The sequence below is a fragment of the Saimiri boliviensis genome, chromosome 1 (genome assembly GCF_048565385.1).
Source record: "Saimiri boliviensis isolate mSaiBol1 chromosome 1, mSaiBol1.pri, whole genome shotgun sequence".
In the NCBI taxonomy this organism is placed as follows: Eukaryota; Metazoa; Chordata; class Mammalia; order Primates; family Cebidae; genus Saimiri; species Saimiri boliviensis.
The window spans coordinates 292,757,965-292,784,922 of NC_133449.1; the positions used below are offsets into that span (position 1 = coordinate 292,757,965).

The 26,958-nt window shown below is 38.8% G+C and overlaps 1 protein-coding gene across 4 annotated transcripts in view; it reads left to right on the forward strand.

The window, feature by feature from the left end:
- Nucleotides 1-26,958, forward strand: part of SEMA5A (semaphorin 5A) — a 505,914-nt gene that overhangs the window by 389,164 nt on the left and 89,792 nt on the right. For all 4 annotated transcript variants that reach the window (XM_074387337.1, XM_003932501.4, XM_074387338.1 and 1 more), the window contains one exon: nucleotides 12,783-12,900. In XM_074387337.1, coding sequence (XP_074243438.1) covers nucleotides 12,783-12,900 — 118 coding nt within the window. The remainder of the gene's footprint in view (nucleotides 1-12,782; nucleotides 12,901-26,958) is intronic.

The following is a 26,958-nucleotide window of genomic DNA, read 5'->3' on the forward strand; positions in this document are numbered from 1 at the left end:
AGTTTTCTACCCTTTGGATAGTACTCAGACAGTCTTTATTGTTTTTATTTAACATCCATTGAAAGAGTGTGCAGTTAACTTTTAATTGTAGAACAGAAACTAGACTGTGGATTCCTGTAGGCCAGCATAGGCTTCATTCAAGCTGTGGGAACATGAGCTCCCACAGGCTGGGCTTCCTCTGTGTTTCTGGGTTCATTGAAGCCCCCAGCCTGATGTTAAGCTCAAAAAAGGGTCAGTAAATAACAATATTTGTTTAAATTAGCAAATGGACCTTCTGCCTCTCCGTTATCTGCTAATTTACTTCGTAACTTGAAAAGAAGCAAAATTCTTGTGAAAAAATAAAATTCCTTTACAGAAAAATTTGGCATACACAGTAGCAAAAGGATTGAAAGCCTTTGGACCTTAGGTGGTGTTTTTTTTTTTTTTTTCCTTTGGTTTGTTTTATTTCTGCTTAATGAACTAATTGGGGAAAGGAGAAAATCTGGGAACTGGAAGAATTACAGCATAAATATAAAAGAATCACACTTTTTAAATTGTGCTTTATAAAACTAGAGGGAAAGGTGGAGCATTAAGAAAATGATGTTGGGCCAGGCATGGTAGCGCACACGTGTAATCCCAGCACTTTGGGAGGCCAAGGCGGGCGGATTATGAGGTCAGGAGTTTGAGACCAGCCTAGCCAACTTGGTGAAACCTGTCTCTGCTAAGAATACAAAGATCAGCTGGGTGTGGTGGTGCATGTCTGTAATCCCAGCTACTAAGGAGGCTGAGGCAGGAGAATTGCTTAAACTCAGGAGGTGGAGGTTGTGCTGAGCCAAAATCATACCACTGTACTCATCCTGGGTGACAGAGCAAGACACCATCTAGGGAAGAAAAAAAAAAAAAAAAAAAAAAAAGACATTGACTCCATTGAGTGAACTGGTTTCTGGGCATACTTAATGCAGTTAGCCTTTAATAGTTTCATTTAGTTAAAGAAATTAACACCTAATCAAAAACTTAGTATGGAAATTAGATAACTACAGGACATTTATTGCTCTAAAGGTCAACGTTTTAGAAGGCGGAGTTAATAGGTTGACAAGTTTATTAATTACAAATTCCCTAAAGACAGCTTTCCACAAGAGGAAAAGCATACATTGTGTACAGAGAAATTGAGGGTCCCCACATGGTCTCCCAGCCAGACAACTTTAGCCATTTGGTCATTAATCAAATAAACATTCAGGAGGACATTTTGACATGTACCCATTTTACAAAGTAAATATTATTCCCTCACAATGAATTTAATATTTGCCAAATCTCAAAGTCTTGAGTTTTTATTTGTGCTGGCTTTGGTTTAACCTCTAGAGAATGTGGGGGTGTTTTGTAGTTAATTCCTTCATATTATATTTATTGAACTCAATACATGCCAAACAGCAAGTGAGGATCTACATATAGGATGAAAAATGAGGCATCCCTGACCTTGCCTTAAGAGGACTCAGAGTTTAATAAAAAATTCTGGTATAAGTAAAATCACCTGAATATCTATCGTGGAATTGAGCCAGAGTACTTGGAGTTTCCTTAGACTTTATTCCAAAAATCAATTTATCTTTAAAGTCTGATCATGGAAAACGCTAGCACCTATCCTCCTCACCTGATGTTCCTGTCCAATTATTTTTTAAGCTATATCAGTACCATAACCAGTGATCTAATCTTCAATTTCCAGTAGTAAGGGAATTAATCAACTTAAGATATACCCACTGAATGGATTGTTCTCTTACTGAGTTATTCTGAAGCCATTACACGATGCCTGTAAAGACATCTGTATGATACAACAAAAATTTAATAAAGCATAATGGCATTATGTGGATGCCACCTATAAATCGGTTTCTTAAAAGTCAAGAAATGGCAGAAAGGACGATGAGGAAGACATAGTAAGAGGGGTTCTGAGGGAGGCTTGGGCTGGGGCACAGTGTGTTCCAATGTTGTCATGAAGCAGCATCCCCAGACCCTGGGCCGGGTGGGTAAGAACCCACCAACATGTGAAACTGGTTAGTAAGGAAAGTATCCTTGACCTCTAAATGGCAATGAGTGTTTTTGTCAGTCAGTTGGGTAAAGTTTGAAAATCTGTTTTCAAACTTTTGTACTTCAGTTGAGAAACCTAACTAAGAGAAATCATAGACAAAGTTCCATTCTTAATGTCTACTCCATAGGCCTCCTGCTTTTGAGTTCTCAAATTTAAAGTTATGTAAAGAACTCCATGGGAAAGCTTGAGCTGCTACCATTTTCTTGACTCCAGACCCCTGCACCTGAATTACCCTAAACAGCAGCACCTGGGCTCCTCCTGAGATTTTTTTTATTTGCTGCGTAGACCAGTGAATTCTTAAGGAAATAACCATTCTCATATGTTTGCAAAACAGCTTGCCTATGTAAAGAGCATGGGCTTTGCATTCAGGTGGTTCTGGATGGGGCTTTTATGTGGTGTGTGACCATAGCCGGTTATTCAGCTTCTCTGTATCTCATTTCTCAGCCCTGTTTCCATGTGAGTGTTATCAGAGCTTGAGAGAGAATATGTGACGGATCTGGCACATAAAAAGAATTCAGTACAAGATAGTTCCTTCCTTGGTTTAATATTGTACTCAGTACATGCAGATCCTTCTGAGTTGGCATTGCCTATGAGTGGTCTTTTACACTTTCTGTACACTATGTTGAAGGCTGGGTTTCAAAATCTCCCTCTGTCCTAGATGTAAGTCAAAATAAAAAGTGAATAAAAAAAAAAAAAAAAAAAAACAAGAAAAAAAAAAAGAGGAGAAAAAGAAAGTAAAAAGGACAGATTGCTCTTGTACGTGTGATTTGGCTTCTTTGGCCACATATACTTTACCTGGTCTCTGGACCAAACTGAAGGCAAACTGAGCAGCCAAGAATTTGCTGCTCTGCCTTTAAACAACTTAACGTTATCTGAGAGGTGCTGGGCCCATCAGGCCAGATTCTGCTCCTTGCATTAAATTGTTCACCTGACTCTGTTGGGGCAAATCAACATTCATGAAACTCTAGCATAACTACATTATGTGCTTGGGAGAGTGATGTCAGCATGGCGTTATCCAAGCAGTAGGAGCATCTGTGAGTGGCTTTGTAATAACTCCCTGTCTTGAGTGAACATGTCTCTATCCAGACAGGAGCTACTGGGATTCAGGCACTGATGAGGGCTACACGGGGCCAAGTGTGAAGAGAGCCAGGTGCTTCTCTTCACCACTGTCACCAGCTGCCCAGTGGTTGTGAGGGCACCAGAGAATGCAAATTCAAGCAGACCACACACTTGCTGTAACTACCCGCTGAGAGGGACAAATGTTCTTTCCATGGGATGGGCTGTGCTCCACCGAAGGGTTCTTTGGCATTAAACCTCATCCACTCAATTGCAATCAAACTGTTAAGTTGGGTGAATTATAAGAAAGTCCTTTGTAGGGACATGGATGAACCTGGAAACCATCATTTTCAGCAAACTGACACAAGAGCAGAAAATCAAACACCGTATATTCTCGCTCATAGGCGGGTGTTGAACAATGAGAACACATGGACACGGGGAGGGGAGCACTACACACTGGGGTCCGTTGGGGGGAAATGGGGGAGGGGCAGGGGGTGGGGAGGTGGGAAGAGATAGCATGGGGAGAAATGACAGATACAGGTGAGGGGACGGAAGGCAGCAAAGCACACTGCCATGTGTGTACCTATGCAACAATCTTGCATGTTCATCACATGTACCCCAAAACCTAAAATGCAATAAAAAAAAAAAGAAAACACAGTAATACATTTTTTTTCTGGACGTACTGCCCTTTAAGGTTTTGAGTAAAAAGTAAAATGTATTACTTGACACCTTATGCATTCTTCAGACATAACTGTTGACCTTAAACCCTCTTTCACAGAAGTGCTTCTCATGAAAATAACCATGTGATATAGCAAATAAGTAATTGTGTTTTCATTTTAAATCTTAATTAAGTGAGAGGAGAGGACACTGAGGAAGGGTGAACTTTGGAGGTACCTATGATTATGTCTACTTATCGAATAGAGAATATGGAACACCAGTGGTGTAGGCTTCTCCCTGAGAGAAGTGACCCGTAATTTTTTTTTTTTTTATTTGAGCATATAGACGCACCCTTTTCTGGTTGCCATTCTTGGTGAGTACTTCCACATCCCGGAACCATGGAAGGTTTATGTTGGCCCATGGAAATACCCTGTGACCCCTTGGTCCCGGTTTTGGTTCCCTAGTGCAATCCTAGCCATAGCAAAGGCTGCCTTCATTAGCTTTCTCCTGGAGGCAGTCTTGGCCTTTCTAGAAACATTTTATGTTTGTTCTAGTGAAAAGTTCACAGCTATTGAAGCTCACAAGAAGGTCAAGATAAATAGCTCAGAATTCAGTGCTTGATGACAGAGTGGAAGGGGCTGTCTGCATCAGGTCAGAAACCAAAGCTGGCCGCCCAAGTTAATCACAAGTCCTAGATCCAGAAAGAACTTTTGGCTTGCTTACTTCAAATGTGCTCTATCCAATCCCATCACTATGTTTTAAATTATCAATTTTCCTGAAGTGCTTCACTGTAAAATGTATATCAATCCTGTTCAGTTTGAAACAGATTTTTCAAGAAAATCAGAATGTTATATCTCCCTATTAAGGTTTTAACTTAAAAAATATTTGCTTAGTATGCTTAGTATTAGTGCCAGTATATGTCATTTATTTAAATTTAATATTAAGTATAAAATAAAATGTGAAAAATAGCCATTGTATTCAATCAATGTCATTTAAAAAGCCAAGTAGTTTTTAATACATGAAAAGTATTTAGAGTTAGTCACTAATTGAAATCTAGTTCGTTAATTTCACCTACAAATCATAGCATGTAAAATGAATTATTATTGGACTTAGTATTTTCAATACAGAATGTTTTCAACTACCTCAGAAGTCCATAGTGTATAATAACTTGGAATTATGCTTAGGGACTAATTAGAACAACTGTATGCATCTCCATCTCAAAAATGTTTTTCTTATGTACTATCTAGCATGATATAACTCTCAAAACAGCTGTGAGAATAGGTATTTTTGTTCCAGTTTTGCAGAATAGGAAAACAAAGAAAATAAACATTCTAGTTGCATTTGCCAATTAAAGGATCTGTGGATGTCTCAGGAAAGCTGTTGTCTACTTGGAATTTTCTTCTGTCTTATTTTTTAGTCAGATCATGCTTGTTTATTTGTTTGTTTTGAGATGGAGTCTAACTCCGTCACCCAGGCTGGAGTACAGTGGCATGATCTTGGCTTATTGCAATCCCTGCCTCTCTGGTTCAAGTGATTGTCCTGCCTCAGACTGCCAAGCAGCTGGGGTTATATGCATGTGCCACCGTGCCCGCCTAATTTTTGCATTTTTAATACAGACAGGGTCTCACCATGTTGGCTAGGCTGGTATCAAACTCCTGACCTCAAATGATCCACGTGCGTTGACCTCCCAAAATTGTTGGGATTACAGGTGTGAACCACCATGCCTGGCCAGATAATGTTTTTAATTGCAGCTCTTTTTAATTTTTATTTTTTAATTTTAATTTTTTTTTTTTTTTTTTTTTTTTGAGATGGCGTTTTGCTCTTGTTCTGTTGTTGCTCAGGCTGGAGTACAATGGCACCATCTCAGTTTACCATTAGCTCCACCTCCCTAGTTCAAGTGATTCTCCTGCCTCGGCCTCTGGAGTACCTGGGATTACAGGCATGCGCCACCATGCCCCACTAATTTTTATATTTTTTTAGTAGAGATGAGGTTTCTTCATGTTGGTCAAGCTGGTTTTGAACTCCCAACCTCAGGTGATTCCCCCACCTTGGCCTCCCAAAGTGCTGGGATTACAGGCATGAGCCACTGTGCCCGGCCTTTAATTGCAGCTCTTAAAGTAAAAGAATAGCTTTTGAAGTATGTGGTAATATGGTGCTGAGGAATGAAACAGGTTTTCTTAGGAATTAGGAAAGGGGTAATTCATAGACTGGTTGATCACTACCACCATCACTGTAATGATAATAGAAATTAATATTGATATTTGAAGTGTGGCTCTTGCACAGTGTTGGGGAAGCACTTTAAAGTATGCAGCACTTGCAAGGAAACCCTAAATCTTTAAGGAGCCCAAGGACTCTGCCCATTTCACTGCTCAAGCTTCAGCCCAAGTCCGGTCTCCATTTTACCAATTCTTCAGTCTCTCCCAAGTTCTCACCCTGCTGATTCCTTTTCCCATGCTGACCTCTCTGCCAGAATGTTTCGTTCTGGCTGGCTCCTATTGAATGGGTCACTTCTGTTTATCTCATTTGGTCCTGGATTAAATGCCAGTCCCTACATACCCTCTCACCCCAGACTCACCCACCCATGGACATGGGGGTTCCCCAGACTCTTATGGCCCTTTGGATTCTTTATTTGCAACTGGTTCTTGATATTTATAATGTAATTGTTTAATATTTACTTTCTTAACCAAATGGTAAGTTCTTGGAGCTCAGTGACAGTGTCTGTTTACCATGATATGCCCAATGCTTTCAAAGTCTGCTTCATGCAAGTGATCATAAGTATGAGCTGAATCAATACATGATTGAAACACTTTTAAAATCCCATGTTTAAAAATAGATGTTGTATTAACAAAATTGCAAAAATTCTTAATATCAAAAATAAACTGACCTAATGATAATTAGTATGACAGTAACAGGTCAGATAAAGTAATCACTGATATTTAGATAATCTAATATATATGAAGAATTGTACTCAGCAATAATTCTCAACTTTTCAGAAATACAGTGAAAATATTTTAATAAATAAACCTATTCTTGTTTCTCACACTAACAAAAAGAATTGCAAATTTTAAAGAAAATGTGGCACATATACACCATGGAACACTATGCAGCCATTAAAAAGGATGAGTTCATGTCATTTTCAGGGATATGGATGAAGTTGGAAACCATCATTCTCAGCAAACTAACGCAAGAACAGAAAACCAAACACCGTATGTTCTCACTCATTAGTGTAAGTTGAACAATGAGAACACATGGACACGGGAAGGGGAACATCACACACTGGGCCTGTCGAGGGGTGGGGGACTAAGGGAGGGATAGGATTAGGAGAAATACCTAATGAAGATCACAGACTGATGGATGCAACAAACCACCATGGTACATGTATACCTATATAACAAACCTGCAAATTTTAAACTTATACCTAGAACTTAAAGTATAATAATAAAAAAATTTAGATATATGTTAATGTTATTGTCATATAAAACAGAAAGTAGATATTTATCCTTTTTTTTTTTTTTTTTTTTTTTAGAATTAAGGCCTGCCTCCAAATATATATTTAGCTCTAAAAAATACTCTCAATAGTGTGTTTTCAAAAAAAATAAACCTTTAGATTCTGACTAACATTTTTATTTGAAATCAAAAACTTTCAAATGCCAGGATAATATGTACAAAATATCAGCCAGGCATGGAGGCACGTGCTTGTAGTCCCAGCTGCTTAAGAAGCTGATGCATGAGAATCGCTTGAACCTGGGAGGCAGAGGTTGCAGTAAGCCAAAATGGTGCCATTGTACTCTAACCTGGGCAACAGAGTAAGACTGTCTCTAAATAAATAAATAAAATATGTGACAATCAGACAAAAAGACAATCAGAATGTTCTCAGACTTTCAAAAGCAACACAAGGAGCAAAACACAATGAAGTAATGCTTCAAAATAAGGAGGAAATATTATTTCCAATCTGGAATTCTATTCTCAGACAAACTATCATTCAAGTGTGAGGCTGGAGTAAAGGTATTTTCATGCACTGCCTCAAAAAAAAAAAAAAAGCACAAATTAGGGAAATGTTTAAATTGAATGTTGACAATTATATTTGTACAGAATATATTTATGGGGTACAAAATGATGCTATGACATATGTTTACAATTTGAAATAATCAACTCAAGCTTAAACTTATTAAAAATCTTCATCATACAAGGAAATACATTTTCAAAGTGAAAAATCCATTTTCAAGATGGCATCTTTAATTGGAAACCCATTATGGGTTCCAAGTAATCAAAATGCTCTGTATGATTTTCCACATAGTTTCTTTAAGAGACCCAGCCTCCAAAAATAAAATTGCGTGATAGATTTTCTTAAGATAGATCTCATCAGAATTTTGCCCATGGTGTAAAGTATTTTGCGTAAGGAAATTATATTTAAATACACATGGTATTTTATTGAATGGGCATTTGTGTTTGTACAGACGTTTTAAAATTTTAAAGGATAAATGTTAAGAATGTGATGAACCATTGGCATTATCAGAAGAAAGAGATGTTATTACACACAGCTTTTCATTTAAAACAGCTGAACTACTTCCCTCTAATACTGTGGCTTTGTTTTAAGTATCCAAGCTGCTTTGCACGGGAAGTCTGGGGTAAACTTAGGGAGTCTGTGGAATTTTTCCCTTTTAGGAGGTTTAATTTTACCTACTAGTCGCATTCCTTTAATAAGAAACCTGAAAAGGAATGCAGGCCTTGTGAATGATCTCTGTGTATAGCCTTACTATACTTTTGCTCTGTGTATAGAATCATACACAGAGAATTACCATATGTAATATACACTATGTTATTTTGTCAATAAAAGAATTAATCTCAGGTTTTGCCTTCGAAGCCACAAATACAAATATGTCACTTTTGGCTAGTTTAGTAAGATGAGGACACTCTCAGGTCTGATCTCCTTGGCACAGCAGGTGAGGTCACAGCAGGGAGCAGAAGGACTCTTAGCACTCAACCCACCCAGGTCTGTCTCATGGGTTGCACTTGAAGGATCTCCAGATTTCCGGGAACTTCCTCTGAGTATTTTTCTACAGAACAACAGTGCACTTGCAAAGTTCCTCAGGAAGAATTTGCTGAGCCCTAGATAAAAAATGCACACGTTTCATGGTCTTAGTCATTGGTTGTGATAATTTATTCTCATCTTCTCGATTCCCTGCACAAAACAAGTTTTATTAAATCAATTGTGTGTCTTGAAAACTGAGAAATTTTTATGTGTTTTCACAATAAAAATGCAGGTTCACATTTTATTCAATGAAGATGATCATCAAAATTATTCTTAGTTAAAACAGTACATTATTGGGAATTATATTCCCAAAGCTAGAGATTTTAAAATGCTTATGCTCACAGTCTCCATTATAAAATTGTAGTATTTAAAAAAGATGCTATTTAAATAAAAGGAAAAGAAACCATACTCATATCTATTATTCTTCCTCTAACACCTGAATCTGTTTGTTTTGTGTGAGGTCTGACATGTTTAGGTTAAATATCTATTTATGATTCTTTATTTTTTTTGTTTTTGAAGAGAATAAAAATATATTTCAAATGGATAAAGGATAGGGAGGCAAAGAAATGATACCTTAGAAAAAGCAGAAGGATTGGGGGGAAGGTTGATGTTTTTATAATCTTTAATCTTTCTTTAATGTTTGATGTTTAATCTTTAAGTCAGGATGATTTAACTGAAAAAGACCTTAACATGGAACACAAATTAGATGCTATAAAGGAAAATGTTCATAAATTTTATGTATAAAATTTTATAAGATGTATATCTCAGAAAAAAAGTAATGTCAAACAGGGAAAATATTACTCAGGACCACTGAGTAATATTTTAACATTATTATATTCTTATTATATTTTAACATTATAATATATATAATATATATTGTTATAATATAATATTTTAACATTATTAATATTTTAACATTACTCAGGAAAATATTACTCAGGGTGATTTTAATGCAAAAATCAATGCTTCCAATGACCATGTAATAAAGTGAATGATTCATGAAAGAGATCAAATCAGGAATTGGATATGAATAGGAAGTTTACACATAGAAAATACAAATGTTTCATAAGTATATGCAGCTATACTAAACCTTAAACTAACACACAACTGAAAGAAATGAAAACAGCCAATTGAGAAATTCTATTTTTTTCATATACCAGCTTTTTGATAGACTCACTTTTTGGGTGAGTTAAAAAAAAATTGATAATATCCAGTGTGTAACAGGGTGAGGCAGAAGAGACACTCATGTACTGTTTGTTGGTGCAAATTTAATAATGCCCATAACTTTTGACTCAACAGTTCCATGAACAAAGTTTTACAGAGAAAACCTGTACAAAAATGAGCACAGCAGCCTTGCTTTTAAAGGGAAAATTTAATAATTTTAAAGGGGAAGTTTCCACTGCTTGTGGGAAAGCAAACTACTACAACTACTGTGGAAAACAGTATGGGGATTCCTTAAAGAACTAGAAGTAGAACTACCATTTGATCCCAGCAATCCCACTACTGAGTATCTACTCAGAGGAAAAGTAGTCATTATATGAAAAACATACATGCACATGCATGTTTATAGCAGCACAATTCACAATTGCAACAATGTGAAACCACCCCAATGCCCATCCATCAAGGAGTAATTAAAGAAACCGTGGTATATATACACAATGGACTACTGTTCAGCCACAAAAACGGAATTGCTTAATGGCATTCACAGCAACCTGGATGAGACTGGAGACTATTATTCTAAATAAATTAACTCAGAAATAGAAAAGCAAACGTCTCATGTTCCCACTCATAAGTGGGAGCTAAGCTATGAGGCTGCAAAGGCACGAGAATGACACAATGGACTTTGGGGGCTCAGGGGGAAAGGGGAAGATGGGGTGAGGGATAAAAGACCACAAATTGCATGCAGTGTATGTTGTATACTGCTTCGGTGATGGGAACACCAAAATCTCACAAATCACCACAAAAGAACTCACTCATGTAACCAGACACCACCTGTTCCCAAATAACCAATGGAAGTAAAACATGGAATAAAAGGGAAATTTAAATAAATGTTAGTTCATCAAAGAAATAGAGCACTATACAGCTGTTAAAGGGAATATGGTAGAGTTGTATTTACTGACAAGAATGATGCATTAATATATTATTGGGTGTAAAAAGCAAAATATGACACTGTGTATAATCACACTTGAGTGTATTATGTATAATTATATGTAATATATAAGTCATATATTTGCCCATAATCAATAACAAAATACATATGTGTTTATATAGATAGGTGCACACAAACATGCTTATATGTGTGGATAAAATATCTGCAGAATATGTGAGTTAGTATAAACAGTACCTACTATTAAGGAAATAGGCTTTCACCTTGTCTTTTATAACTGTCTTATTTGAGTTTTGAATGGAAATCGTGTGTATGTGGTCACATATCAAGGAATTCTAATGAGGTTATAGGAACAGGTAATTGTTTAACACCTTTCTGTACTGCAACCTAGCCCTGCTTCTGAGAAGCACCCTTTTTAAATCATTTGCTCTTCTTTAGGTAATTGATAAATGATAATTGCATAACTTATGTATATCACTTGATTTATCAACTGTAAACATATCTTCCCTAGCTGTGCAGCCTTCAAATCGATCTTTCCCTCCTTCAGTTTCTTCATTTCAAAGTGAGAATCAATATAGTGCCTGATTGAGGTACTGTATTTATAAGGTTGTCATGGGGTTTAAATGACCCAAATATAAGTCACATTCTTAGAACAGTGCTTTATTATATGATTAATACATCAGGTGTGTTAATGATTATTTTGTATTATGAATATAAACAACTCATCATTACTGACTTATGCTATGTCCCTGCAGACAAGGTTGATGGTTAAGCTATGATTTTTGGTCTTCTGGCTAGTTTATAACAGGTCCTCCCTCCCTGTAAGTACTGTCCTACCTCTACGACGGGGGCATTAGCACCTCCAGGCTGGCATTGCCTCTCTCCTCACATCTGTTTTCTGCACCTCTGACTTCTTGGTCCATTCACAGAATTCCCAGTTTCAATGTCCTGCATGCCCATGACGTTATCTTCTGTATATTTCTGTCTCCATCGCTGTCGTCTCTGTCTTCTTCATCCCTCATTTACCTAACTTTGTATTTATAATGTAAATGCCACAGTCCTCATCTAATAATGCCCATTTAGTATATAACCTCTTTCATTTAGACAAGGCTATAAAGAAAATATCCACCATCTACAATACTTCTGATATCATATGTAAGATATTGTAGACATGGCTATATGAAACTACTATTACACTGAAAATTTTAATACATTTAAGCTACAGTAAACAAAAAGAAGATGTTCCTATTTTTTTAAATTTGAACTATTCATGTTGAAGGGTTTGGGATGTATCTGCATGTCATTGGGCTAATTTCTCAAATTTTCTGTGCCTCAGTTTTCTCATCAATAAAGTGTTGGTAACAGTGATGGTTATTATGATGATGGTAATGGTAAATAAAGTGAAAATAACAACTGCCGATCAAATCTTTTAAGTGTCCTCATGCTATGATAGTTTGTATTATAATGAATATGATAGTAGATGTTCAATAAATAATACCCATTATAAAGAGGAAGAGGATGATAATGGTGGTGGTAGTGGTGATAACAGCTATACTGTTTTTGAGCATTGTAGAATCTTGATTTTAGCACTATTTGTGACACCAAATTGCTCGTGTTGGCTCATCTTTGGTCATCTGTCATGTGTGTTAGATTAAAACATATATTTTTCAAAATGTCTATATAAATGATTTAATATTAGATACTGGAGTGTGTACATAGCTATCTTCTCCAGTGTATAACCCAAATAGATATCCATTGGGTTTCATAGCTAAGAAATTCCATACCTCTCTGTCAAGGGACAGATTCGCCTTGGCTTGTGCATCTTATCTTGGGTAAAGCTGCTTTTTTGTTGATGATTTGGTGTGTGTTTCCAGCACCTGCATTGGGGCCCAGGATCCTTACTGTGGCTGGGACATGGTGATGAAAAAGTGCACGAGCCTGGAGCAGAGCCTGAGCATGACGCAGTGGGAACAGAGCATCTCCGCGTGTCCGGTGAGTGTCCGCCTTCTCCATCCTCTGACAATGCTGCCCATGGGAGCCATGCTATCCCAGTGATCCTCCACCACAACGTCATGCTCTCTGCACCTTTTCATATGAGAACCGTTCTTATAAACCCAGTCTGTGCTCTCTCAGATCACTTCACCCTTGGCTTGCACAGAGACACATGGGATGCTGTAATAGGCTTTTTGTCTGTTTTAAGAGAAAAGTCTTAAGAGAAAACTGTCTTCATTTGATAATGGAGTTTATGATTTCTGTTTTATTCTTGGATTTTTTTTTCCCTCCAGAGTTTGGTGTGGAATATTTTGCCCCTTGTAGCACTAATAAATCAGGAATTTCCACACCCACAAATTTCCATTGGGAGCTATAATTCCAGTGGCTGACATAAGGAAAGATGAGAAAAGAATAAACTAAATGGTATTAGTTTCACCTTCATGTGGGGCCAACATGTAGATCCTGCTCAAGGTCACAGGAGGGTCTGGAAGAGACAGCCTAGTGTGTGTTCCTGTACAGGACTCTTTGGAATCAGGAGAAAGTTGCCTGCATTGGGAGCCAGACTGAATCCAAGAAAAGCACATTTATTTCATGGTTTCCTTTGCTAATGTATTTGTTTGGGTCCACATTTATAGGAACCAGTATTTGGATTTTTTTTTTTTTTTTTGCTTTTATTCATGTTGTTTTTGGAGGATTTTTGGTTTTTAGAACGTTTCATCAAATCCTCTCAAATTATCTCAAATGTTCTTACAGAATATGAGCAACAGCTATTAACTTCCACATAACTGAAAAGTCATGTCATGTTGCCTTCACAAAACTGCTGATCTCTACACATCAGGTCTGCTATATTTCTGCAAGACGGAGGTGTGGCACATTTGGTGTGTGAAGTCCTTGCTGTATCTTCCATGCTTTAGAACCGCTAAGACATGGCAACAGTCAGCCTGTTTCCCACCAAAGAACCTACCTTTCGGTTATCTCAACCACATGAAGCCTTTCCTTCATCTTGAAAGTCAGAAAACCAGACAGAATGAAGCGAGGAAAGCTGGGGCTATTCAATCCAGTGTCATTTCCCAAATGTTGGCATGGGATCAAGGGGCCTTCACTGTTAATGGCGTGCATCACCACATCTAGGCTCTGGAAAGCTTCCTAGTAGAGTTAGCTGTGAGTCCTCTTGACTATATAGCTTCAAAGCTGTTATTTTGGAAGCCAATTTTTCTGCAAAGTCTCTTGGAAATGGTTAGAAAAAATGCCATTGTTTTTGCTAACTCCCTTCCTATTTCTGAAAAATACTAAGAGCACAAAGGTGCTCATCTTACATTCTTTACAGCTTGATAAAACATAATGTGTAATACCTGAAATATGATTCCGAAGTACAGACCCTCTCTTTGGAAAAATAAGCACATCTTCTTGCAGATCTTTGATCTTGCATTTTTAATAATAAAAAATGCAGAAGATAGTAGCTGTGTTTCTTTTTTTATTATTATTATACTTTTACGTTCTGGTGTATGTGTGTAGAACATGCATGTTTGTTACATAGGTATACACTTGCAATGGTGGTTTGCTGCATCCATCACCCCATCATCTACATTAGGTATTTCTCTTAATGTTATTCCTCCCCTAGCTCCTCACCTCCTGACAGGCTCCAGTGTGTGATGTTCCCGTCCCTGTGTCCATGTGTTCTCATTGTTAACTCCCACTTATGAATGAGAACATGTGGTGTTTGGTTTTCTGTTTTTGTGTCAGTTTGCTGAGAATGATGGTTTCCAGCTTCATCCATGTCCCTGCAAAGGACATGAATGCATTCTTTTTTATGGCTGCATAGTATTCCATGGTGTATATGTGCCACATTTTCTTTATCCAGTCTATCACTGATGTGTTTTTTAAGTAATAAGGCCATTGTCTAGGACCCAGGGTTGTTTTAGCATATCTTGAGAGATACTAATTACATAATTATTAGTATCTTTAATGGGAGGTTCCCAGCAGGCAACATGTTCCTGAGTGACTCTCAATACAGAGAGGCCTTTCCCTCCATGCTCTAGTATGTGTGGGTTGAAGTTCATGGGCTAGTAATACACACCCAGGCACTTGGTTTATAACCAATACACGTCTTGTATATGTCTTCAGTTATTAAGTGGAGAAATGGCTGGGCATTGTGGCTCATGCCTGTAAACCCAGCACTCCAGGAGGCTGAGACAGGAGGATCACTTGAGGTCAACAGTTTGAGAACAGCCTGGTCAACATAGTGAGGCCCTGACTCTACAGAAATGTCAAATAAACTAATTAGGCATGATGGTGCATATGCATAGTTTCAACCATTCGGGTGGCTGATGCGGGAGGATTGCTTGAGCCTAGGACTTTGAGGCTGTGGTGAACAAGATCATGCCACTTGTATTAGTCTGTTTTCACACTGCTATGAAGAAATACCTAGACTGGATTATTTATAAGGGATAGATATTTAATTGACTTAGAGTTCTGTGTGGCTGGGGAGGCCTCAGGAAACTTATATGAACAGCAGAAAGTAAAGAGGAAGCAAGCACGCAGCTTCTTCAGGAATCAGCAGGAGAGACAGAGTTCAGGGGAAACTCACTTTTAAACCATTAGATCTCATGAGAACTCCCTCACTATCAGGAAAACAGCATGAGGGAAACCATCCCCATGATGCAATCACCTCCCACAAGGTTCCTCCCTTGACATGTGGGGATTACAGTTTGAGATGAGAGGCAGGTGGGGATATAGAGTCAAACCAGATCACCACTGCATTCCAGCCTGGGTAACAGAGCAAGACTTGTCAGAAAGAAAGAGAGAAAGAAAGAGAAGGAAGAAAGGAGGGAAGGAGGGAAGGAGGGAGGGAAGGAAGGAAGGAAGGAAAGGAAGGAAGGAAGGAAGGAAGGAAGAAAAGTCAGAAGGAAGGAAGGGAAAAAATAAGAAAAAATGAAGAATTTAATATTTAAAAAGTGAAGAGAGGGTTGCACTAAATTTATTTCCTAATGCTGAGAGGACCTGAGGTCCTTGTTGTCTTCTGACCTTACTTGTTAAAAACTCAAGTAAGGTCATAAGGTAACAGGGACCTGCCATGGTCTCAAGCCTGCCTCATTTACCATCTCTGCTTTCAAAAATAGAGGTAAGATGTGGTCTCTGACTCTCAGTCAGCAAAACACTCATTACGGGGTCTGTTTCTTCTGCTGACAGGGTATTTCATTACACAGAACTATTCCTGTCATCTCACACAATGTATTTTATCACATATCAAGTTACACTCTCAATAAGTTAAGCATATACAAAGAAGGCAACACAAGACAGTAAATTATTTTGAGCAAAACGCAGGAAGGGAAACCATATATATTTCTGAGTTATAAAGGCTACCGTTTTGAAAATGGGAAATTCATATTATCTAACTATACATCTCTTTCTAGAAATCCTTTCTAAAAATCTATCTCTTAGAAGTAGATGACCTAGATGTAAATTATTTTCATTAATATAGAGCAGTATTAACTTAGAGAGGAATTTTTTAAAAAAGATGTTGAAATGTTATTTTCTTCCATGTTAGTTTTTAACTGAAATGGAACAAGGGCTTACTTTTATTGGGGAAATCTATTATATGTAATCATTTCTGATATGCCAGTAGTTGTGATGTGTACCACTGCTTTATGTGTTGATAACAACAACAAAAAATGCTCTCATGGATTGTAAGATGCCAGTTTATTTTAGAGATAGCAAAATACAAAAAAAAAATGCAGAGAGAAGTTTATAATCATTAAACACTTTCACCTACATCTACATGTATAGATTATAGAGGTATACATCTGTATCCAAAGGAAATTAGGCTTTATAAGCTGAGAGATTTTTGAATGACACGAAATATCTTATATCACATGTAAAAGTGCAAGCTGCATAATGAAAGACAGGAGATCCTGCTACTCTGAGTGCAGTAAGAATTACAGGCATGTTGATGATGGTGAGTCAGCCTCAGACCCCCTTGTGTGTGACCCTACCAGGTAAACTTTCACAAACCTTGGACTGATGACATAGCACACTGACTTTCCCAAAGTTGGTGTTCCAGTCAAACCTCATGCAGTGACTGTGATTTATGATTGTCAGACCATTTGTATTGCTACCACAGAATACCTAAGGCTGAGTGATTTAAATGGGACAGAAGTTTATTTCACACAGTCTTGGAAGCTGGTAAGTCTAAGATCAAGGTACCTCTACTTAGACTCTGTCTAAGGACTTCTTGCTGTGTCCCACCTAGAAGAAGGTGGGAGGGCAAGAGAGAGCCAGCTTTCTTTATCACACCTCTTTATAAGGGTACCCAATCCATTCATGAGCTAGGAGCCCTCCTGGCCCAATCACCTGTTCAAGGTTCCACTTTTTAGTAGTATCACACTGGCAACACCTAGACTTGGAAGGAGCACATTCAGAAGATGGCAGTGGCTTAGATCCTCTGCTACTCAGAGAGTTTGAATTTTAGAAAGTAACCCAGAAAACCTTTTTATGGAATTAAGGACCTAAAGAAGACTTATTTTCTACTGAGCGATCCCTATTTAAAAATGTTTATGGGTTTCTGGAGTCCAGATGACAGGGCAATAGTTTACTGACATATTGATTAACGTTCTGTTTGCTTATAAAATTGTGATTCAAAACATTACTCTCAGTTTAAGAGATTTGAAGTGCATCAGTAAGATCTAAATTGGCATATCTAGACTGATTTATATGTCCTGCGTAAATTGTAATGTTGTTTAACAAGGCTAGCATAGTCTTAGGATTCTACTTGAGCTTTATTTATGCATGAATACCTTTGTGGATACATAATGAGCAAAGTACCATATAATATAATGAGTCACTACTCCAAAATGCATCATGCGATGTAGTTTGCATGTCCACTCCCCACAAATTTCATGTTGAAATGTGATCCCCAGTGTAGGAGTTGGGACCTCATTGGAGGTGTTTGTGTCATGGAGGCAAATCTCTCGTGAATGGCTGGATTCTGTCTCTGCAGTAATGAGTGCATTCTCATTCTAATGTTTACATGAGAGTTGGTTGTTTTAAAGAGCTTGGAATCTCTCACGCTCTCTCTCACCATGTGACACACCTGCTCCCCTTTCACCTCCTGCCATGATTGTAAGCTTTGTAGGATTCTCACCAGAGGTAGATGCCAGCACTATGCTTCTTGGCCTGTCTGCAGAACTGTGAGCCAAAATAAACCTCTTTGCTTTATAAATTACCCAGCCGTAGGTATTCCTTTACAGCAATGCAAAACGGGCTATATAACATGTAATAACTAATGAAATACAAAGACCAAATAAGCACCTTAGGGTCTCCTAGTAACAGGATTAGGCCACTGTGTAGTTAGTGTCTTTAGAATGAAATGGGATTTTAGCAGTGATCAAGCCCAGAGCCCTCTTTTAGATGGCAGTACCATAGACTACAGTCTAAAGGGTTTATCAAATGTCCTAAAACTGCACTGAGAAAGAAACCAGGATTTAAGTTTAATATTTTTGACATTCCTAATCTTCAATATAATGCCCTTTTAAGCTCTCAACATCTCAAATCAGGGGTGACATAGTCGTTGCCAACAGATAATGCTCAGAGAGCAGGTGAGACATTATTTCTGAATTTTGTGATAGAATCTTAATGTAACAGAAAGAAAAGAGAACTAAGGTTTACTTGTGTGTCTAGAATATGTATTCAGTGCCACATGAGACAAGTTTCAATGGATTATCTCATTTAATGTTCCCTATGATCCCCAGGGATGGACACTTTTGCTTCCATTTTATAGATGGAAGAGCTGGGGCCCAGGAGTATTAGATAACTATTGCCCCAGTTTACCCATCCTATCAGAGGCTGCAGAGTGCTTCAGCTTAGTTCCTTTTGGAGGCAGTGTTTCCTGTGTAGCTCATATGCAGAGATAGGCTTGGGTATGATACTAGCATGAGACAAGCTTTCCTGAGGAGCATATCCAACATCCTGTTTTGTTACATTCTATGGGAAAATTTACATGAAAAATTTAAAATAAAGGTGTTTTTAAACTTTTGAAAAAATGTCTGAATAGAAAGGATAAGACTTCAATTAAGTCATAAGACAATAATGGTTGGCATACAGTAAGAATCTAAGGACATGTTCCAGGGACCTCCACATTCACCAAATGTATCTACATCCTTGGTCAGTTGAAATGAATGAAATGAACATGAACAAATCAAATATAGGATTATAGATGATGCTTGGTAACAAAAATTGGCATCTTCCTTAGCTAGCACTTGGAAACTCGCTATTTCCTAGGTGAAGGGAAATTTACTATTACAGAGTTGGGGGTAATCTTATTTGAAGCTAATTTTTTTGAGAGACTCTCACCAAAAAGGATCTATAAATCACTTTACAGAATGAAGTGGCTGAGATCACAGGCTCTGGAGTAGCTTGTCGTTTGATTCTTGGGTCTTTTACAACCAGAGTAACTTTGAGCAACTTGTTTATCATGTGTCCGCCCATTTCATATCTGTAAAATGAGCTGTACATGCTAGGGATGCATTGAAGATTCAAGGAGTTAATACCTGAAAAGCACAGTGTCTGCTATATAGGAAACTACCACTACATGGTATATGTCTTACTAAGGTCTAATGTTTAATATTGAATAGTATAATGCACATACCCCTAATAGAAAAAGTCACGTTGCAGAAATCTAGAAGGCACAGGTACAGATAATTTATTCTGATATATGTCTGATGTCTGTTTAAGGAAGCCTAAGAAAATGTAAAAACACCTATTCATATGAAAAAGTAAAGCCACAAACTTACACTGTTATTTATGGATCTGCTTTCTTGGCAGATCCTGAAACTAATATACTCAGGATCAAAATGAACAAGTGCTTAAATACAACACAGAGAACCTGCACCCAAAGACCCATGTACTTCTCTAAGGATTGCAAGTTCTTGTTCTGAAATGTAATGGAACCAACTACGGCAGTCCCAGATTGAAAATGCTGCCTTTAAAGTCTTCAACTACTCCAGCCATGACCAGAGACTGAAGCTCACATTCTCATCCTGCCCTAGTGCAACTGCTGTGTGCTCTCACGATGATTTGCCCAATGCAGTTCCTTTTCTTTTCAGTGTTTTGTTACTGTTTCTGGTCTATTTTATTTGCCTCTGTCTTCTTCATTCTTTCACTAGCCATCACTTATTTCGAGTTCTTCCTCTCTTTTCCTGTGCTATTTCTATAAGCTCATCTTTTGCCCATTCATATATTTGGAAAGAGAACGTTTATAGCATCTTTTTGCCTAAGAACCTATTAACTCATGCTAGACCAAAAGAAAACAAACAAAGGATGTCTGAGGCAGTGGTTCTCAACCAGAAAAAAGTTGCCCCAGGGACATTTAGCCATGTCTGGAGAGATCTGGGGTTGTCACATCTGGGGGTGGTAGGGCACTGACATCCAGTGGGTGAAGGCCAGGGGTATCACTAAATATCCTGTCATGCACAGGGCAGACCTTACAACAAAGAACTTTCCAGCCCAAATGTAATAGTGTCAATGTGAGAAACTTTGGGGCAGTGGGAAAAAGGAATACCTGTGCTTCCAACAACATCTTCCAAATAACTAGCTATGGAATATTTGGGATGTTATAAAACTCATTTGAATCTTAGCTTGATTTTTCTGTAAAAATAATATAAAAAGATTAAATCATATAGACTGCATATGTTTAATGGTAGTTTAAGTCCCTGTGAATAGGGCCGAATAAAGGACTATTTTCATCCTGTGGTGGATGGTGGGGCGTATTTTCAGGGCTGATTCTGACACCCAGTTCAGGAAGGACAGCAGACGAGCAAGTGTTTGATTCCCTGGGCCTTCTCCTCTTGCTCGCAAGATGGCAGCAGGATTGCCAAGCATCATATTCACACATAACCATGTCCAAAGCAGGAAGAAAGAGAAGGAGCAGAGAGAGTTTTTTTCCTCTTCATTTGGAAGAAAATAGTTTCTGGAAACCTCTTACAGTGCCCTCTTGATTCTCATTGGCCAGAATTGGGTCATGTGTCAGTTTCTAGATCCAGCACTGGCCCAGCTGAGGGGGTTGCCATGATTGGCTTATAGCCTAGTCAGGATTCAACCCTGGCCTCTGATATGCCCTGTTTGAGGTTCAAAGGCATGGCTGTTGGTGCCAGCTCAATGCACCATAGAGTCCTACTCCCTCTGTTCCACCTCATTCATAGTGGTGAGGAATAATCCCCATAATGAATGCAAATCCCCTTTGTTTTCAAAGTACGTTCTTCATAAAAAATCCATTTACCTTGGCTAGCATCCCTACCTTAGCCTCGTTGGAAAAATGGAAATTCTCAGGTTCCCTCCAGGAAAGGAGATTATTTTAGGAAGCACGTGGACTGGAACTCTGAGTGATTTCTGTTTCCATCTTCATTCGGTTGTCGCCATCATAATTGTATTTCCGTCTTGCCTCACAGTCTTAGATCTATAGTCTATGTTACCGTGAGTTTAGGATTTCCTCACGACATCTGAGAGCTAAGGAGGTCCTAAGAATCCCTGCTCATTTCCTTATTTCCTTTTTATTTTAGATGAGAAAATGGAGACCAAAGGGCTTGGAAAGACTCTTCTTTGCCTCAGATTCTCTAATCTATCCCAATTCTGCCATATTAAATGTTTCTGATTAATATTGGGGGAATTTATAATCCTTTTTAAAAAAATCACAAATGTATCTGTTTCATGAAAGGGACGTATGTGCAAATGAAGCCCCAAACACAGGGACCCAAGAATCCAAAGAGCGAGGCAGACAAATTCAGTTTGTTGGTATAGGTGATATTACTGGGAACTTAGAAGAAATACGCTCTTGGGCAGCGTCAGGACAGGTAGATCTCTGTGCCATTATTCCCAAGGCTTATGTGCCATAGGGAAAGGGTATACGTGCTTCACAGGGAATGCCTAAGAATTTGCTAAAGGGCAGAGTTTGCAGTAAGTACATGCTCTTACACAAAGAACGATAACTGGAAATCTTAGATGTATTCCCAGAACTGGGGGTAATCAGAAGTCAACATAGTGGATTAGTATCCAGGATAGGACTGCTTTGACCTCCACAGCATCCTAACCTACACACTTTTGAAACAACCTTTGCAGAATTAGAAGTGATGAGAGAATCTAGCATGACTGATCCCATCTTCTTCTAACATTGCAGGCTAAATCATTTTATTATTTTATTTTAATTTTATTTTTGCTTATAATAACACAGAGGCCAACGCCAAGATAACTATGAGAGGAATTTAGTTTACGGTTAAAATTTGAGGCAAGGAAAACTGACCTCCCTGTCTTCTTACTCAGAGATAGAAACTGTATTCAAATTGGTAAGGGCTTGAACTTTGCTAAAAAAATAGGCGTAAACAATGAATGACCTGCCGTCACTTAGTCTGCTTTTCTTTTTTTTTTTTTTTTTTTTTTTTTTTTTTTTTTTTTTTGAGACGGAGTTTCACTCTTGTTGCCCAGGCTGGAGTGCAATGGCGTGATCTCGGCTCACCGCAACCTCCACCTCCTGGGTTCAGGCAATTCTCCTGCCTCAGCTTCCTGAGTAGCTGGGATTACAGGCACGCGCCACCATGCCCAGCTAATTTTTTGTATTTTTAGTAGAGACGGCGTTTCACCATGTTGACCAGGATGGTCTCAATCTCTTGACCTCGTGATTCACCCGCCTCGGCCTCCCAAAGTGCTAGGATTACAGGCTTGAGCCACCGTGCCCGGCTAGTCTGCTTTTCTTTAAGCTGTTTACTGCAGTGTCATGTAACCAGGGGTCACAAGATTTATAACTTCTCTACCCCAATAGATAACATTGCAGTTGTGAAACCTAAGAAGTGGTCTTTGAGAAAGTTTTTAGATTTAGCACTTCAGCTGACCAAAAGCCGCCCACTAGTCCTGAGACCCCCTTCCAGGAACAGACTCGCTACCTGAAGGCAGTTTTAACACCCCTGCAATTTCACCAGCTCTTTCAGTTCCCCAGCCCTCGCTTGCCAATGTACCTTCAAAAACCTCTGATTCTCAGGGAGCCAGGTTTGAGGAGTCTCTGTTTTCCTCATTTGCCTGGCCCTGTAATAATTCACCTCTTTCTTTGCTGTCATTCCTGTGGTTTCCAGTGCATTCAGCTTTCTGAGAAGAGAGCAAGATGAACTTGTGGAGCTGTTACACCTTCATAGAGAAGTGAGGCAAAGGGATCACCAAATGTCCCACAGAGCCTCTCAAATAGTCTCCCTCCCCACCCACTCTCTGCCCCAAGGATCTGACTTTCTTCACACCCAATGTCCAATCTCCTCTCCCTTGTTGTCTTGTGGTCTTGGGCTCAGGTAATGAGAGGCATGGGCAGGAGGAATGAGACAGGGGTATCACTCCCTTAACCCCCTCAACTAAGGATGACTTCAGTAACCCTGTCTTCCCACCCACCTACAGGAGTAGGATGATCACAATTCCCCATGGTGGTGTTCCCCTGGGGACTTCAGCATCGCTAGGTTTCTTAACTGAGCCCACACTGTGAAGAGTCAAAATAGTATGGACATATATATTGTGCAACTATTATGCAAATATTCTGTCTGACCGCTGTTATTGCTTGAGGCTGGCTCCATGAACAGGAGTCCTATGGTGGGAAACAAGAGGAAGGGCTAATAAATGGTTGAAGGGAGAAAGTTGAAAATCCCAAATGTCAGGGGCTTTGCCTCTTTAACAACAGAATCTGCTAAGTTAGTGGCTTGAGTCACATTGCCATGCAAGGCTTGGTTCTCCAAGAAAACACTATAGTCTTCTGGGAACCCTACGATCAGAGTAGGTGCTGTCTTTTTTTTTTTTTTTTTCTTTTTCTTTTTTTTTTTTTTTTTTTTTGAGACTGAGTTTTGCTCTTGTTATCCAGGCTGGAGTGCAATGGCGCGATCTCGGCTCACCACAACCTCCGCCTCCTGGGTTCAGGCAATTCTCCTGCCTCAGCTTCCTGAGTAGCTGGGATTACAGGCACACGCCACCATGCCCAGCTAATTTTTTGTATTTTTAGTAGAGACGCGGTTTCACCATGTTGACCAGGATGGTCTCAATCTCTTGACCTCGTAATCCACCCGCCTCGGCCTCCCAAAGTGCTGGGATTACAGGCTTGAGCCACCGCGCCCGGCCAGTGCTGTCTTTACATCTTGGCCAACAAGTGGGTCACTGCAACCTTGGAAATTGGGATATTTTCCTTTTGGATAGGATCCAGTGTATCACTTAGAATTGCTTGAAGAGAAAAATAAATACTGCAGGTTCCCACTCATGATTGGGAGTTGAACAATGAGAACACATGGGCACAGGGAGGGGAACATCACACACCGGGACCTGTCAAAGGGTGGGGGAAAGGGGAAGAAGACCATTAGGACAAATATCTAATGCATGTGGAGTTTAAAGCCCAGATGATGGGTTGATAGGTGCAGCAAACCACCATGGCATATGTATACCTATGTAACAAACCTGCATGTTCTACACATGTATCCCAGAACTTAAAGTAAATCTTTCAGTTAGAATGGCGATCATTAAAAAATCGGGAAACAACAGATGCTGGAGAGGATGTGGAGAAATAGGAACACTTTTACACTGTTGGTGGGAATGTAAATTAATTCAACCATTGTGGAAGACAGTGTGGCGATTCCTCAAGGACCTAAAAATAGAAATCCCATTTGACCCGGCAATCCCATTACTGGGTATATATCCAAAGGATTATAAATCATTCTACTACAAGGACACGTGCACACGAATGTTCATTGCAGCACTGTTTACAATAGCAAAGACCTGGAACCAACCCAAATGCCCAACGATGATAGACTGGATAGGGAAAATGTGGTACATATACACCATGGAATATTATGCAGCCATCAAAAACGATGAGTTCACGTCCTTTATAGGGACATGGATGAACCTGGAAACCATCATTCTCAGCAAACTGACACAAGAGCAGAAAATCAAACACCGTATATTCTCGCTCATAGGTGGGTGTTGAACAATGAGAACACATGGACACAGGGAGGGGAGCACTACACACTGGGGTCTGTTGGGGGGAAATGGGGGAGGGGCGGGGGGTGGGGAGGTGGGAAGAGATAGCATGGGGAGAAATGACAGATACAGGTGAGGGGACGGAAGGCAGCAAAGCACACTGCCATGTGTGTACCTATGCAACAATCTTGCATGTTCATCACATGTACCCCAAAACCTAAAATGCAATAAAAAAAAAAGAAAAAAAAAAAAAAAAGAAAAGAATTCCAGATAGTGCAGCTCCATTCCATCCCTTTATCCATAGTTTCTTATATAGATAGCCAGGCATGGGGGATATTCTCAATCTCATCCACCTTAATGGATAGAAAATTTAGAGGGTTGATTAGAAAAGAGGGATAGAGTCCTTTTGCTTAGCTACAAATTGGCTTGCCTCAGGAGGGCGTAGTTTCTCCCAGCTATAAAGTCTACTATTCATTGGTTTTCAGTGTATTCACAGAATTGTACACCATCAACACAATTTTTAATTTTTTTCACTAGCACCCCCAAACCCTGCAACTCCTTAGCCAGTCTTCCATCATTTACCAAGCCTAGACAACGACTAATCTACTTCTGTCTCTATAGATTTGCCTTTTCTGGACATTTTCCTATAATATGCAGTTATGCTGAAATAGAATCCTATAGTATGTGATCTTTCATGAATGACATTAGATAATAGTTGGTCTTGCAATTCTCATCTCTGATAAAATACACTTTAAAGCAACAAAGATCAAAAGAGACAAAGAAGGACATTACATAATGGTAAAAGGATCACTGCAACAAGAAGAGCTAACGATCCTAAATATATATGCATCCAATAAAGGAGCACCCAGATACATAAGGCAAGTTCTTAATGACTTACAAAGAGACTTAGACTCCCACACAATAATAGTGGGAGACTTTAACACCCCATTGTCAATATTAGAAAGATCAACCAGACAGAAAATCAACAAGGATATCCAGGACCTGAACTCAGACATGGAACAGGCAAACCTAACAGATATTTACAGAACTCTCCACCCCAAATCCACAGAATATACATTCTTCTCAGCACCACATCACACCTACTCTAAAATCGACCACATAATTGGCAATAAATCACTCCTCAGCAAATACAAAAGAACGGAAATCATAACAAACAGTCTCTCAGACCACAGTGCAATCGAGTTAGAACTCAGAATGCAGAAACTAACTCAGAACCACACAGCTTCATGGAAACTGAACAACTTGCTCTTGAATGTTGACTGGATAAACAATGAAATGAAGGCAGAAATAAAGATGTTCTTCAAAACCAATGAGAACGAAGACACAACATACCAGAATCTCTGGGACACATTTAAGCAGTCTCTAGAGGAAAATATATAGCAATGAATGTCCACATGAGAAGAAAGGAGAGATCTAAAATTGACACCCTATCATCAAAATTGAAAGAGCTAGAGGAGCAAGATCAAAAAAACTCAAAACCTAGCAGAAGACAGGAAATAACTAAGATCAGAGCAGAACTGAAGTAAATAGAGACACAAAAAACTCTTCAAAAAATCAATAAATCCAGGAGCTGGTTTTTTGAAAAGATCAACAAAATAGACAGACCACTAGCCAGATTAATTAAAAAGAAAAGAGAGAATAACCAAATTGATGCAATAAAAAATGATAAAGGGGATATCACCACAGATTCCACAGAAATCCAAACCATCATCAGAGATTATTAGAAATAACTCTATGCACATAAACTAGTAAACCTGGAAGAAATTGATAAATCCCTGGACACCTGCATCCTCCCAAGCCTAAACCCGGAAGAAGCCAAAACCCTGAATAGACCAATAACAAGGTCTGATGTTGAGGCAGCAATAAAGAGCCTACCATCCAAAAAAAGCCCAGGCCCAGATGGGTTCACAGCTGAATTCTACCAGACATACAAAGAGGAGCTGATACCATTCCTTCTGAAACTATTCCAGACAATCCAAAAGAGGGAATCCTTCCCAAATCATTTTATGAGACAAACATCATCCTGATACCAAAACCTGGCAGAGACTCAACAAGAAA